General features: G+C 33.4%; 2 protein-coding genes across 3 annotated transcripts in view; both read left to right on the plus strand.

Annotated features, from left to right (window-relative positions):
* The first annotated feature begins 3,311 nt into the window (after positions 1-3,311).
* LOC6040366 (vanin-like protein 1) lies at positions 3,312-5,409 on the plus strand. Its single transcript, XM_038254395.1, has 4 exons — positions 3,312-3,430; positions 3,486-4,520; positions 4,576-4,859; positions 5,089-5,409. The coding sequence occupies exons 1-4, from the start codon at positions 3,374-3,376 to the stop codon at positions 5,273-5,275; spliced, it is 1,563 nt and encodes a 520-aa protein (XP_038110323.1). The 5' UTR covers positions 3,312-3,373; the 3' UTR covers positions 5,276-5,409.
* Positions 5,410-15,638: 10,229 nt separating this feature from the next.
* Positions 15,639-16,372, plus strand: part of LOC6053989 (vanin-like protein 2) — a 30,153-nt gene continuing 29,419 nt past the window's right edge. The window contains exon 1 of one of the 2 annotated variants that reach the window (XM_038254698.1): positions 15,639-15,764. The gene's annotated coding sequence lies outside the window, so the exon portion shown is untranslated. Of the gene's footprint in view, positions 16,126-16,372 lie in introns of both variants that reach the window. The other variant, XM_038254697.1, reaches the window with a different exon arrangement.

Raw genomic sequence — 16,372 nt, forward strand, 5'->3', positions numbered from 1 at the left:
AAAAAATGTTTTTGAGGTAAAACACCGTTGACGAGGAATGATTGTGAATGCGCGAATGAGAGAGAAAAGAAAATGTCAAACGCGAGAGTTTAAATACGAGATAGAAGACCAGCCAAACTTGGTGCTCAGAATATCGGGACAAATATTTAGAGCATGATTTTTCAGAATAGATAATTATATTCGCTGAGATCTAAGTGTTTGCTATTTTTATAACCCTGCTCTCTTCTATTTTACGCAAAAAAAAAATCGATAAATTAAAAGCTAAGGCAAATACTGAAAAGATTCGTAAAAAAAATCGTTTGCTCAATAATGAGTTTTGGGGAGAGATTTTCTCTTCCACCATGCCTACCTTTCGTCGGTGAGAGATGATTACAAGCTAAAAAAAAATGTGAGAGAATTTCATCGCCGCTTCTCGTTTACTCAATCAGTCACGAGTGGCTGAATTACTGTTTTTAAATGAGATTTAAAAATTTGATTATGACATGAGATTTGTGACATAAAAAATGACTAAAACCACTAATATTGATTTTGAGAGTGATTTTAACACTTAGACAGCTCTGTGTAAAAGAAATGGAGGTGATATCAAGCAGTTTTTAAAAGAATGTTTACTCAAAAATTCATAATTCCAACTACTTGTATCAAAAAACGTGAAGTTTTGTACACCTTTTCATAACAATACATTTTTTAGTTTTCGGTTCAAAATACTCCAATTTTCTGATAATATCGTTTTTTTATATTTTACTATAAAGGTTAAATGACGTGAAATGTTGTGATATTTTGTGGAACCAATAGTATTTTTCAGTAAAAGTCTATACATAATTTCGAGTCTGCGTTAAGACCAGGGATGGAATAATCGCAAAAAAAAAAACTTTTTCACCCGCGAAAGAGAGAGGAGGCGAAAAACGCAAAAGAAAACCGCTCCCGAATTGCACAACGAAAAATCAATCAGTTGAAGATTTTTTGTGAATCTCACTGTAAGCACCACTTAAATGCATCTATTTCCTTTTGTTTACAAATATTGTTCATCTACGAGAAGTGATGGACCATTTTTCGATCTGTTGCGTTACACCTGCAAGTGGAGTAGTGAAATCGGTGTTTCGGCGAATAATCCAGATGATGGTTTATTTGAGTTTCTTCTAGTGCGTCCATCACGGGAATTCCCGGGACAAAAATCCCGGGATTTTTCCAAAACCGGAAATTCCCGAATCCCGGGATTTTTTTAATTTTGTCCCGGGAATTCCCAAAATTGAAAACAAATCAAATTTTGATTTGGAAATTCAGATTTGGTTGTGGAAATAGATAAATAGTGGAATACTTAGTACTCGATAAGAATTTTTAAAGCATTAAAATTTGTATTCGGCATGATCAGCATTAATTTGATTTGTTATGGAAAATTGCTGAAATTTTAGTTTACAGATCCGCAAAATGCCTTGCGCTTTAAATATTTTCTATTAAATTTTATTTATTTTGAAAATAATTGGTATTATATTTTCGTATATTTATGACCTTAAACTTCAAAAAAATCATATTACATTATTTATCATCAAAAACCGGCATCTGTCAGGACAAAAGAAAGGAATTTAGACTGCTGTTTTAGCCATTTATTTTACATAATGTTCTGATTGTTTTGATTGATTTTAGTTACATCAGGAATAGTACAAAACAATTAGTACACCGATTTCCAAATTTGATGCTCTAAAATCTCCTGTATCTATTCAGACTGCAGTCCCGATTGTCTCCAGTTGGCGGTAGTGACTTAGGGATAATTTTAAAATATAATTTAATATAAAACATAAAATTCTAAACTTATCTAAAGTGATGTTGTTTTTTTATTTCTTGTTGTTTTAGACAGTTCCAAGGAAATTGTTTAAGCTTTTGTAGTCATGTTATATAAATAAATAATAAGAAATATATATAAAATTGCGGTTCATTTAAATTCCAAAGCACATCAAAGAGCGATTATTTTTTTGTATTTTAAAAAAAAAAAACGGAATCGACGTAACACCTTATAATGTGGCCCTCTTAAACCTTGCGGTTTCGTCAACGGATTCACAGGCGTGTATCGTTCTTTTTGCGACAAGACTTTGTATTTTAAACTATCTTAAAAACTGCTGTCCTTTTTAAGATTGAAATGTAAATTATCACCAATTAACAGTATTGAGCTTATTATGTCATTTAGGCTTGAAAAACATTAAAAATATAATGACAACATAGATTTTATTACTGCTTCAAAAATTTCCCGGGATCCCGGGAATTCCCGGGATTCCATAAATATTTTTCCCGTTTCCCGGGAATTTCAAAACCCGGGAAAATTGGACGCCCTAATTTCTTCTAATTGATCTTTCGTGCTCGAGAGAGGAGAGAGCTATATTCCCTTCCGATGTTTTCTCTTGATGAGCGTAAATAGATTTTCTTTTGATGAAGATTCTTCCATCACTGGTTATGATCAATATAGCAATTTTCTTCAATATATTATTTTTAAATCGCATATTTAAATGGTAAAACAAAATTAGTACCTATATTTGCCGCATGATTGAAAAATGATGTTTTAGTAGAAAGCATTTAAAGTCTAAGAGAATTTGCATAATTCTTAGAGGGTTTGCATAATTCAAAAAAGATGTTTTAGTAGTAAGTTTTTAAATTCTACACTGAAATAAAAAAAAGTGCAATATTCCTTTATTCTAGGAATTTTCCCTCCTTTCCTTATTTAGTAATTGGGGTTTTTGGAATTACTAAATAAGGAAAGGGGGCAAAATTCCTTGAACTAAGGAATTTGATACTTTTTTTTATTTCAGTGTATGAGGATTTTGTCTGAATTAGTAAATTCAAATAAGTTATCGTCAATTGTATAACTGACAATTTTTCATTGGAGAAAAAAGATAAAAAGTTTTTTTTTCCTTTTTGAGAATCATCAAACTGTACAACTCAAACGTGTACAAGTACCCGCAAATCTCGTGTACGTGACTGATAAGTTTAAAACACATTTTTCATTGATTTAGATTCCAAATAGCTTTCGATAGTCAACAAATTAATCGCACTGAATCGCGCGACTTAAATCGATTAGCTTATCACAGCTGATGGGTCGCTAATCGCCTGGCTGGCGTTTTATCATCGATAAACCCTTATGATAACCCTTTAATGAAAGTAAAAGCTGAAATCAATTCGGGCTGGTGAGGTACCCCAAATTGGACCATTTGAAAATTTACTATGCGGTTGAAATTTTTGGTACAAACAATAATGACTTACCTTGGCCACTTGAAAATGGCTTAAATAAATTGCCGAAACCGTTTTACGCTTATCCAGTTCTGGTCATACTTTGAATGGACTAGGGTCGCTCAAATCGCTTTGTGGACTTTAATCAGATGTTTGAAGAATGAAGATAACATTTGCAGTACTTTTCCTCTGTCATTACATTGTAGTCAGCCAACAGGTACTTATCATCTTTGAGATTTGATTGAAATCTTTATTGACAATAAACTTTTAAGGTGTCCACTCCGGAAGATGACTATTACTGGGCGGGGGTCGTCGAGTTTAGTTTCGTTGAAAAATGGAGTGGAAATGTGTCTGCTGAAGAGAACACCGCAAATAATTTGGACAAATACTTGGAGATCATACGTTCCGTTGAAGCAGAACCAGTGGACATCATTGTCTTCCCGGAGTACACGCTAAACAGTATTGATAGTTCGTCGCGGCTTCCAGATCCTGAAAAAGGGATCGCTCCATGTGACGATCTTCAGTATGCCCCGATCGTGCGCGATCTGTCCTGCGTGGCGAACGCTACGCAGAAGTATCTGGTCGTCAACATGGTTGAGATGGTGCCTTGTGACAACCTTCGGACCTGTCCGAGGGACGACAGCAGTGAGTTCTTCAACACCAACGTGGTATTCGATCGCTCCGGCGTGGTGATCGCACGCTACCGCAAGTTCAACCTGTACGGAGAGGCAGGTATCAGCGTGACTTCAACGGCGGAAATGGTCACGTTTGATACGGACTTTGGAGTGACCTTCGGTACGATCATCTGTCACGATCTGATCTTTGATCTACCGGCGCTCGGTTTGATACGCCACGGCATCACCGACATAATCTTTCCAACGATGTGGTTCTCGCAGCTTCCGTTTTTGACGGCGGCCCAGATTCAGCAGGGCTGGGCGTACAAGAACAATGTAAACTTTTTGGCGGCCGGAGCGAGCAATCCGGGCGTTGCCAGTACCGGAACGGGGATCTTCGCGGGGAAGCGCGGCCGGATCGTGACCGTAATGAACCATCAGGATGATGTGAAACTGTACGTTGCGGCCGTTCCGAAAGTGAATCGACCTCAGGCCGTTATCAAACGTCAACCCGTCGTGAAGGATCCGGTCGGGATGAAGGAATTGATGCTGAAACGGGATCAGATCGATCACTACGCAGCGTCGGATCTTCCGCTGAGGAACAACGAGTATTACAGCGCAACGGTTTGTCAGAATGAGTTGTGCTGCGATTTCACGCTGAACTACACATACTACTACCCTTCAACAACGCAGGTAGGCATGGGTCTTGTTGATCTTCATTAAATTTCATGATCAAAACGTTTCGTAGGACTTCTACCGCTACAAGCTCCTCGTCAACGATGGGCATGATTTTAAGGGTCGCATTGCTTGCGCGATCGTCGCCTGTACCAACGAAACGCTGGAAAACTGCGGATCGCGATTTGAAGATCCGACCAGCGTCGTTCCAGCGATTCAGTTCAACTTCATAGATATTTCCGGGAGGTTCCCGGGTGGTGACAACGTGTTTATGGTTCCCAACGGGGTTGATACCAGCGTACTACCGTTGGAAGTGGAGGAGTTCGAGTACACGGAACATCTCTACGTCCAGGACGGGTAGGGACTTCAGAATCTCTCAACTGTGAAGGAGCTATTACACTACGGCAAACAAACAAACAAACTACTTTGTAAATTTGCCTGGATTTGTTTGTACAAACGTCAGCCTGCATACATTTTGCGAGTTTGACAAACTGTCAAACACGAAAAATTACGAGTTTGTTTGTTTGTTTGCGGTAGTGTAATGGCTCCTTGAGCTTGCAATAACTCGAAATTTTACGCTTTTCAGAAACCAAACCCTCCAAATTCGTCAACAGCTGGTGCTACCCCGTTCCGACCTGCTAACCTTCGGAATCTGGGGTCGCAAGTTCGACAACGAGGACCATCGTGACAACAGTGACGACGGTGCAACCTCTACAACTGTCAGCACTCTGACAATGCTGTTCGCCCTTATTGCCACCGTATTAACTAAGTAAAATAAAGATCAACATTTCGTCAAGGTGAACAATGACTTTCGAAACCCGAATATCGTACTATACAGAGTGAGTCAATTAGCCGGCCTTCGATCCGGCGACGCCGGCTTATCATTCAAGAACGCAAACTTTGTACCGGCCCGGAGGGACTTATCTGCGGCTACGACAGGCAACAATGCCATGGAATAAGTGAAAGAGAGAACCCCGAATATACGAAATTCATTCAACAGGTGAATCACGCTTGAAGGTGTGCAGGGTGGGTGCTTCTTTTTGCTTTTGAAAATATCTTTTTCATAAGCAAAATATAGGGGAGAGTGGGGAGACTTGATCCCCTTTTTTGTATCGCACATAACTCTGTCAATTTCTCACGAAAACTATAAACTTTTTGCATGAATTGAAAGCTTAAACATTCATCTATGTTTGGCTAATAAGGGTATTTCATCAGATGAACTCTTCGAATAATGCCAAGCGTTTTAAAAAAATATTTTAAACCGGCATTTTCAAAATGTTGGGGGTAATTTGATCCCCCTTTAAACATTTTGAATAAATCTTAAGCAAACTGTTAATTTTCTATAAGATACAGCAATTTCACATTAACCCTGTACGTTTGTGTTCAAAATATAACAAGTTTAGTATGTAAAATATTTAAAAACTTAAAATATTATTTTTTAGACCAAAATCAAGCATGTTTAAAAAAGCTGGAAATTTTTTTTTACAAATCTTTTGAAAAAAGGTTCAAACTGCAGTAAATTATGTACAACTATACTAAAGGAAACTATGTATGAAAACCCAGCCCAGTGACTGTAAAAATGCAGGGATCAAGTCTCCCTAAACGCATTTTTTTAAACAATTGATTGTAAAAATAGTATGACGATAAATTTAACATCAAATGCGTAAGGGTTTTGGAGTTGATAAGTTTATCAAACAATTCATGTACAAAAAATATTTTTTTGAATAATTTTTGAGTGTTTTCTATACATATCAAAACAAAGAAAAAAAGATCTCTTTGAAGTTTTTTTGCAGCTCGTTTTAGAAAAATGTGTGTAACTCAATACAAACATTTTTTAATTTGTTTCTTTGTTTTCTACAATGAGTTTTAGTTAATTTCGCACAACTTTCTAGAACAAAGCTAATTGTTTTACCCACATGCTGACGAGATACAGGCTTGGGATCAAGTGTCCCCGGGGATCAAGTCTCCCCACTCTCCCCTACTCTGAGATTTCCAAAAAAAAAGTGCCACGTGGTTTATGGATGGTCCCTTACGAAACAATTAGTATTAAAACAAAAATTGTTTAAACAATGTTTTGAATCAAAATAATTAAACAATAATTTCAATTTATGTAGTTACCCTGTCCTATGTATTCGTTCTCCTTGCTACCGATTATTTACTCACCAGTCAAGTTCTGATTTTCCCACAATTACTCAAACCCATGAAGTAATTATATCCATCACTTAGATCTCCCCTACCGTGAACTCCACGGCAAAGTTGATTGATTTATCTAAACATTGTTATCTTTTCCATACGCTCAAGTTAAACCGATCAACCAATACATCTACACCAAGCCGATAATCATTATTTACCTTTTCCAATGCCTTTTTCGTCCGTCGATCGATTCTCAAATTCCAGCAAACCATTGAACCTTGTGCACAGTAGTGCTCATAACCCATCACGAAAAAAAAACGAACCAGCCAAAATGCTGAAAAAGAAATTAACATTCTTGCCCACTTCCCAGCGTTTTATGCCACTTCCGAAACGTGCGTGGAAGTTCCATTAGGTCATGTTCCGAGCATCAATTCTAATTTGTTTGCAAGCACACCAGAATTCACTATCACTTGGTCGGTTGGCCATTTGCCAATCTTGTGATCACTTTAAAAGTGATCAATTTATATGCTAATGTGGCCAATTTGTCACCGACGACTAGCTATTTTTGAACGCGACGCCTGGCCATTAGACGTTAGACGCCGTGCTTGTTTACCTTAGGATAGAAACAACAACAAACATCGACGAGAAATGGATCTCTTGGACGGCGGCAGCAGCATCAGCCACGCAAAAGTGACGCTGTGAATGATCTCAAGACGCAACAATTTAGAGAGATAAACGCCACGAAGACGAGCAGCGACATTTTGGTAGACCGGATTTTGGGTACCGTACCAAGAGGTTAAGTTAAAACAGAAATATAAATGTTAAACAAAAAAAAATAAACAAAAAAATAAACAAAACCAAAAATACAAAAATACAAAAATACAAAAATACAAAAATACAAAAATACAAAAATACAAAAATACAAAAATACAAAAATACAAAAATACAAAAATACAAAAATACAAAAATACAAAAATACAAAAATACAAAAATACAAAAATACAATAATACAAAAATACAAAAATACAAAAATACAAAAATACAAAATACAAAAATACAAAAATACAAAAATACAAAAATACAAAAATACAAAAATACAAAAATACAAAAATACAAAAATACAAAAATACAAAAATACAAAAATACAAAAATACAAAAATACAAAAATACAAAAATACAAAATACAAAAATACAAAATACAAAATACAAAAATACAAAAATACAAAAATACAAAAATACAAAAATACAAAAACAAAAATACAAAAATACAAAAATACAAAAATACAAAAATACAAAAATACAAAATACAAAAATACAAAAATACAAAAATACAAAATACAAAAATACAAAATACAAAAATACAAAAAACAAAAATACAAAAATACAAAAATACAAAAATACAAAAATACAAAATACAAAATACAAAAATACAAAAATACAAAAATACAAAAACAAAAATACAAAAATACAAAAATACAAAAATACAAAAATACAAAAATACAAAAATACAAAATACAAAAATACAAAAATACAAAAATACAAAATACAAAATACAAAAATACAAAAATACAAAAATACAAAAATACAAAAATACAAAAATACAAAAATACAAAAATACAAAAATACAAAAATACAAAAATACAAAAATACAAAAATACAAAAATACAAAAATACAAAAATACAAAATACAAAAATACAAAAATACAAAATACAAAAATACAAAAATACAAAAATACAAAAATACAAAAATACAAAAATACAAAAATACAAAAATACAAAAATACAAAAATACAAAAATACAAGAATACAAAAATACAAAAATACAAAAATACAAAAATACAAAAATACAAAAATACAAAAATACAAAATACAAAATACAAAATACAAAATACAAAAATACAAAAATACAAAAATACAAAAATACAAAAATACAAAAATACAAAATACAAAAATACAAAAATACAAAAATAAAAAATTAAAATACAAAATACAAAAATACAAAAATACAAAAATACAAAAATACAAAAATACAAAATACAAAATACAAAAATACAAAATACAAAAATACAAAATACAAAAATACAAAATACAAAAATACAAAAATACAAAATACAAAAATACAAAAATACAAAAATACAAAAATACAAAAATACAAAAATACAAAAATACAAAAATACAAAAATACAAAAATACAAAATACAAAAATACAAAAATACAAAAATACAAAAATACAAAATACAAAAATACAAAATACAAAAATACAAAAATACAAAAATACAAAAATACAAAAATACAAAAATACAAAAATACAAAATACAAAAATACAAAAATACAAAAATACAAAAATACAAAAATACAAAAATACAAAAATACAAAAATACAAAAATACAAAAATACAAAAATACAAAAATACAAAAATACAAAAATACAAAATACAAAATACAAAAATACAAAAATAAAAAATACAAAAATACAAAAATACAAAAATACAAAAATACAAAAATACAAAAATACAAAAATACAAAAATACAAAATACAAGAATACAAAATACAAAAATACAAAAATACAAAAATACAAAAATACAAAAATACAAAAATACAAAAATACAAAAATACAAAAATACAAAAATACAAAAATACAAAAATACAAAAATACAAAAATACAAAAATACAAAAATACAGAAATACAAAAATACAAAAATACAAAAATACAAAAATACAAAAATACAAAAATACAAAAATACAAAAATACAAAAATACAAAACAAAGTACAGTTGAGCAACTCTCTACGAAATCGGCCGATTTCGACCATTTTTATTTTTTGTATTTTTTTATTTGACTCAAACTTTGTGGGGGCCTTCCCTATGACCAAATAAGCTATTTTGCGTCATTGGTTCACCCATACAAGTCTCCATACAATTTTGGCAGCTGTCCATACAAAAATGGTATGTAAATATTCAAACAGCTGTAACTTTTGAGTGAATTTTCTGATCAATTTGGTGTCTTCGGCAAAGTTGTAGGTATTGTTGAGGACTTTTGAGAAAAAATAGGTACACGGAAAAAAATTGCAGATTTTTTATCCTCTTTTAACTAAAACTCAATTTCCCAAAATACGTATTTTTATTTTCGAGATTTTTGATATGTTTTAGGACAAAATCCGCAACTTTTGAGCCATAGAGAAACATGGTCAAAAAATCTGCCGCCGAGCTATGAATTTTGAAAAATAGTGATTTTGGAAAAATCGAAGTTTCATGCAAAAACAAGTTTGACATTATTTTTAATGCAAAATTGAATTTGCAATCGAAAAGTACTTTACAGATTTTTGATTAAGGGCTCCGTTTTCAAGATATAGCCACCGAAAGTTTGATTTTAGCGAAATATTTGCAGTTTTTCAATTTTTAAAATAGTGACCATGAGTGACCATTTCTAAAAATATTTTTTGAAAAGTTCAGAAAATTTGCTATAAAATTGTCTAAGAGACATTGAAGATTGGACCTCTGGTTGCTGAGATACAGCGGCTTAAAGAAAAAGAAACACGAAAATTAAAGTTTTCTAAGTCTCACCCAAACAGCCCACCATTTTCTAATGACGATATCTCAGCAATTAATGGTCCGATTTTCAATGTTAATACATGAAAAATTCGTGAAATTTTCCGATCTTTTCGAAAAAAATATTTTGAAAATTTTTAAATCTAGACTAGCATTTTAAATGGGCGTAATATTCAATATTTGGCCCTTTTCAAATGTTAGTCTTGATTTAAAAAATTTCAAAATATTTTTTTCGAAGAGATCGGAAAATTTCACGAATGTTTCATGTATTAACATTGAAAATCGGACCATTAGTTGCTGAGATATCGTCATTAGAAAATGGTGGGCTGTTTGGGTGAGACTTAGAAAACTTTAATTTTCGTGTTTCTTTTTCTTTAAGCCGCTGTATCTCAGCAACCAGAGGTCCAATCTTCAATGTCTCTTAGATAATTTTATAGCAAATTTTCTGAACTTTTAAAAAAAAAATATTTTTAGAAATGGTCACTCATGGTCACTATTTTTAAAAATTGAAAAACTGCAAATATTTCACTAAAATCAAACTTTCGGTGGCTATATCTTGTAAACGGAGCCCTTAATCAAAAAATCTGTAAAGTACTTTTCGATTGCAAATTCAATTTTGCATTAAAAAATAATGTCAAACTTGTTTTTGCATGAAACTTCGATTTTTTCCAAAAATCACTATTTTTTCAAAAATTCATAGCTCGGCGGCAGATTTTTTGACCATGTTTCTCTATGGCTCAAAAGTTGCGGATTTTTGTCCCCTAAAACATATCAAAAAATCTCGAAAATCAAAAAATACGTATTTTGGGAAATTGAGTTTTAGTTAAAAAAAGAGGATAAAAAAATCTGCAATTTTTTTTTCCGTGTACCTATTTTTTTCTCAAAAGTCCTCAACAATACCTACAACTTTGCCGAAGACACCAAATTGATCAGAAAATTCACTCAAAAGTTACAGCTGTTTGAATATTTACATACCATTTTTGTATGGACAGCTGCCAAAATTGTATGGAGACTTGTATGGGTGAACCAATGACACAAAATAGCATATTTGGTCATAAGGAAGGCCCCCACAAAGTTTGAGCCAAATCAAAAAATACAAATAAAATCCATTTCCGGTTTTGGTAGAGAATTGCTCAGTTTTCTTTGTCTAAATTGACTCCAATCAAGGGTTTCGTAGATAAAACAGCAGGAAGAAACATTCATATTTTTCTCGTATGCAAAGCATATATAAATGCACAGTGGGTGCGTAGGAGTTCGTAGTCGGAATCATCAATTTGTCAGCCATGTGTGCGGCTTTTGCGGGTGACCCAAACCAAAACAAATCTAGCGTATTTTTAGATCCAAAAAATGTTTAGGAACAAAAGCTTTCTTAAATTCAAAATACAAATGCACAGAATTAATCAATCAAATCAAAATTAAACAATTTCAAAAAATGTCACATCTGCCATAAAACAAGCCATAAACCTCCAAGGAAGAGGCACAACACAATATCCCATGTACGTTAAAGCGATTCGCAACGAAACACAAACCATCATTTGATTGATCAAATTGATTCCAGCCTTTTTCGACACGGTCGTTTATCGCCTGGTTATCGTCAAACACCCGGATACGTATTGAATTGCTCAGTTGAGTTTTTTTTTTGTTAAGCCTCAAGAAGTGATGATGAGCAACTGAAATCAACACGACATAATTGCTTTTTTAACTGCGAGTACAAAACGACGACAAACAAACTACTCAAACGCCACTCATTCATCGATTTGTCGCCGTTTGAAATGAATAAACACAACACGGTTCTGATTTGAACAGTCGTGCGATCCTCCCTCCGTGAATGATTCGCAACCTGCTGAACGATTTAATTGATGTTGATGTGGATGTTAGTAACTGAATTGTGTGACCACACGAGCAGTCGCAACATGTGCGCGGCGATGGCCGGCACACTAATGAAGTTGAGTGAGCGAGTAAACTCACGCTGACCAACGAAATTGAAATCGGTTTGGTGAAATTAGGTTTACTAGTGTAAATATGACACCGCGGACAACTAACCGAGCGCCTGTGGTTTTGTGTGGACGAATTTTAGAACAAATCAGATTTTGGATAGTTTTAGTTTTTGAGACGGAGGTATTAGGGGTACTATACCCTTTCTCAGCCTATTTCTATTATCGGCCTATCAGCACATTGGTCATGAATTACAGCTTAAATAAAGTGTTTTTGACTGTTTCAAAGCAATAAATAGCTCAAATAAAAGTGAGCAAGCAACTCTTCATTGATGATACATCTGAAAATGTTGATTTAATAGCGGAAAACGGCAAAAGTGATGAGAATTGGTCGACGGGCTTAGTGTGATTAAAATGGGTATATATATAAATAACGTTAAAATAAAGTCTTGGGAGCAAACGACATTTCTGGAGTTTTTTTTTTTTTTTGAAAAGGACCAATAAACCAAATTTTCAATTTTTGCTTTTTGGGTGTTTTTTAATACCCCTGACTCAAAGCGGTTCTAAAAACACCCAAAAAGCAAAAACTGGAAAATTGGTTTATTGGACCTTTTAAAAAAAACTCCAGATTTGTTTGTAACAGTTGACTCAGCTCGTCTTCCGTTTTCGCTACGGCCATCTGACTTTGATACCCTGCTCTTACGCACATCTAAACAAATGTTCGCTACACAAAGTAACCTTTGACTCTCACCACATTTTTTTTTTTTTTTTCGAGCAGAGCTCGTTCGTTTTAATTCTACCGAAATAACGATCACTTGACCCATGACTGCATTCAAATAATTGCTTACCCGTACTAACAAGAAAGAGATAGATAAAGAGAGTAAGAGAAAACAATGGGTCGTCGTGTCGGCCGGCTGTTTGAGTGTTGAGCTCGGCATTCTTTCGTGTCAACTTCGTGTGTATCAACAGACGGATCGCAGCCAAATGAAGAGCATGACCGTCGCTATTGGTTACCATTCAACAATCGGGTCGACAATGATAGTTGATTCCCAAGCTCTGTCAAATATCAGTAATTTCTGTCAATGACCGATCCTTTTCCCAGATTTGGTTTTAAATTAAAAAAAACTGTCTAATCACAGTAATTTATGTTAAGTTTTCTTCGATATGCTTGTGAGATAAAGTTGCTGACATTATAAAATTTTCAAAAATATATATTGTTTTTACAAATATCAAATAATTAAACGGTTAAACTGCATAAATGTTGTCATAAAAGTGAAAATCAGAATTAATTTTTCAACAGGTTTGAAGACATTTGGTTGTATCATTAGCGAGATATAGATATTTGAAGTTAGCAGTTTCAAAAAACGGGTGCACGATATCTCAACACTGCCTTGACCAAACCGGCTCAAAACTTTGGTGAAGACACGTTAAACCGGTCCCGTGTGCATGACGAAGGCCGATTTTCGAAAAGTTTATTTTAAAAAAAGAAAAAAATATTTTTGTGTTTTCCATATAAAAAATCGTCAGTTTTTTATTTTTGTATTTTTTGAAAATTCAAAATTTCAAAATCGGGCTTCGTCATGCACACGGGATATGTCTTGGGGGTCTTCACCCAAAATTTCAGCCAATTTGGTTAGTCCCATCTCGAGATATCGTGGCACCCGTAAATCAACTCAGTGTTAAGAGAAAAACGCTTACAAAGTTTGACAGTTTGCTTTCCGCATGGCAAAATTCTGAGCTTAAATCGTCTCTAACTCAGTTAAATCATGAAATATCTTCATGAAACTTTCAGGAGTGATTGAAATTTATCATTTGAATGGATCTAATGAATTTTCTGTAATATGAAATTTTGCAATTTTCTACATGTATGTAACCCCTTAAGCAAAATAAGGAACCAAAATCAATTCACATTCTGCTTTAAGCCGAGGCCAATGAGGTTTTTTTAATTTCTGGAATTGAATTCGAATGGAGTTTTGGATACTTTCAAACATAATCACTTCTATGCAAAAGAAGGCCTTCGCAAAAATAATTCAAAGTTTATACATACCGGGTAATTCTCTACGAAATCTGGCGATTTCATGACATTTATAATTTTATATATATATTTTTTATATTTGGCTAAAACTTTATGAGGGGCTTCCCTACACTGAAATAATAGTACCAAATTCCTTTATTCTAGGAATTTTGCCTCTTTTCCTTACTTAGTAATCGGGTTTTTTGGATTACTTAATAAGGAAAGGAGCCAAAATTCCTAGAATTTAGGAATTTGGTACTTCCTGGGTACTTTTTTTTTCAGTGTATGAGAAGGAGATGAAGATTTTATAATCATGCTCAAAAATTATGTTTTACTTCCTTTTAAAATGTTAGGCTGGTTTGCAAAGTATTTTTGTTCGAGAGATTGGAAAATTTCACAAATATTTCAATTTTGAACATTCAAAAATCGGACCATTGGTTGACGAGATAACCTCTATTCAAAAAAAATTAGTCAATACAAAAAAAAGTCGAAGAGAATATTCTCAGCCATCTCATTTTTTTTTTTTTTTTTTTAGGTTGACAGACAAGGACTTAATAACAAAAATACTTAAGATTAGCTGCAATGTAAAACTATGCGCGTTATCGAACATAGATTTCGACGCAACGGCTTCAAGATACAGTAATTTTTAAATTACAAAATACAAAAATATTCAAATACCTTACGCCCTTCTCAAATGTGTTTTTCGAGTACAACTGGCTCCATATACACAAAAATGGCTTATATAGGCCTAGGATAACATGTCTACAAAGTTTCATTGGAATCGGGGAGGCTCGGGTACAAAAGTACCAGAAAAATTCCTGATTTGAGCTGGAATTGCTCAAGGGTGGTTCACGATTAGGGCGTTTTAAAAAATCTAACATTCCTGGAATATTTTTGAGATTTTTTTCTTCGCGAAAATTCTTCTCCTTCTAAGACTAATTTTGACAAAACCATAAGAGCAATGCCTATTAAATTAGATTTTTTGACGTAGCAATTAAGGGATAAGTGTTTGAAAATAAAATCTGAGCACATTCAGGGCTCTAAAAAAAACAAACATTTTCGTATTTATAAAAATAATGATGGACTTAAGGGTCAAAAGAAGCAGCCATTTTAGTGTAAAAAAGATCCAATTTTCAACCTCAAATATCTCGAAAAAGCGCAAGCCAAATTTATGCGCCAGATTTCATTCATTTGAAAAAAAAAACCGCAAGAAACGTGTTCGTCTCTGCAAGTTTAAAAACTGTAAAAAAAATTCTATTCTGTCTTTCCAAAAAAAATTAATATTTTTTTTTGAAAAAATGCATAATTTGTGGTTTATAAATTAATAATAAAATTTTCCCGGAATCAATTAGTTGACTGAATTAAATATTTGATAATTCATTTTTTTAAAGTTAGAATCATTCAAAAATATCACTCCGCCATCGAAACAACGACAACGCGTTATACCACCCTAAACCACGTTGCCAGTGGTGATATCCGATCCTCGTCATCGTTCACCAGACACAAGTCGCGGCAGTAGTAACACATATTCCTGCGGTCGAACAGGACGGATTTGCCGGTTTGTTGGTCGTTCGGTCGGTTCAGTGATTCGGTGTGACAACAACAAACAAAGGGAAGCACAACCTTTACCTTAGTAAGTGCACACAGTTTTACACCTCACCTCAACCGCTAAGTACACCGAGAGAACAAGTGTGTGAGGGTTGGTACTTTCCAGTTGAGTCGTCTTCGTGTCAGGTCGGTCAGTTGTCTCTTTGTGGAAGCCTTTCCAAGTCCAAGAAGTGATGCAATCAAGAGCTGACTGATAACAAAACGTGTTTCTTGCTAGTTTTAGTGTGACGAGAATCGCGCTCTCACGTGTCGCGACGCGCGTTTTTTGATCAAGAGAGAGATGATCTCAGAATCATTTGAGAGAGATCCATGGAGGGAGAGAAGCTGAACTTGTGTTGGAACGACTTTATGAGAATTTTACGAGTTATCAGCGGTAAAGATAAACGGTAAACAATTTTTATTGTAATTTATTTATTAAAAGACAGTTAAAACTGGCGTTTTTTTTTGCTTCTTCCACACAAATTCTCAGAGTTGATTTCGTTCGATTTTGATTTTTACATGCGTTGCTTGAAGCATGACCGATCGATTCCGCTGTGTTGGTGGCTGTGTTTCGAAATTTGCCTAGTGGAACGAAGCAAATATTCATCGAATCAAATTATTTCTTCGCGTTTTGAAGCCACGGCCCCAGTACAT

This window comes from Culex quinquefasciatus, chromosome 2, assembly GCF_015732765.1.
Source record: "Culex quinquefasciatus strain JHB chromosome 2, VPISU_Cqui_1.0_pri_paternal, whole genome shotgun sequence".
In the NCBI taxonomy this organism is placed as follows: Eukaryota; Metazoa; Arthropoda; class Insecta; order Diptera; family Culicidae; genus Culex; species Culex quinquefasciatus.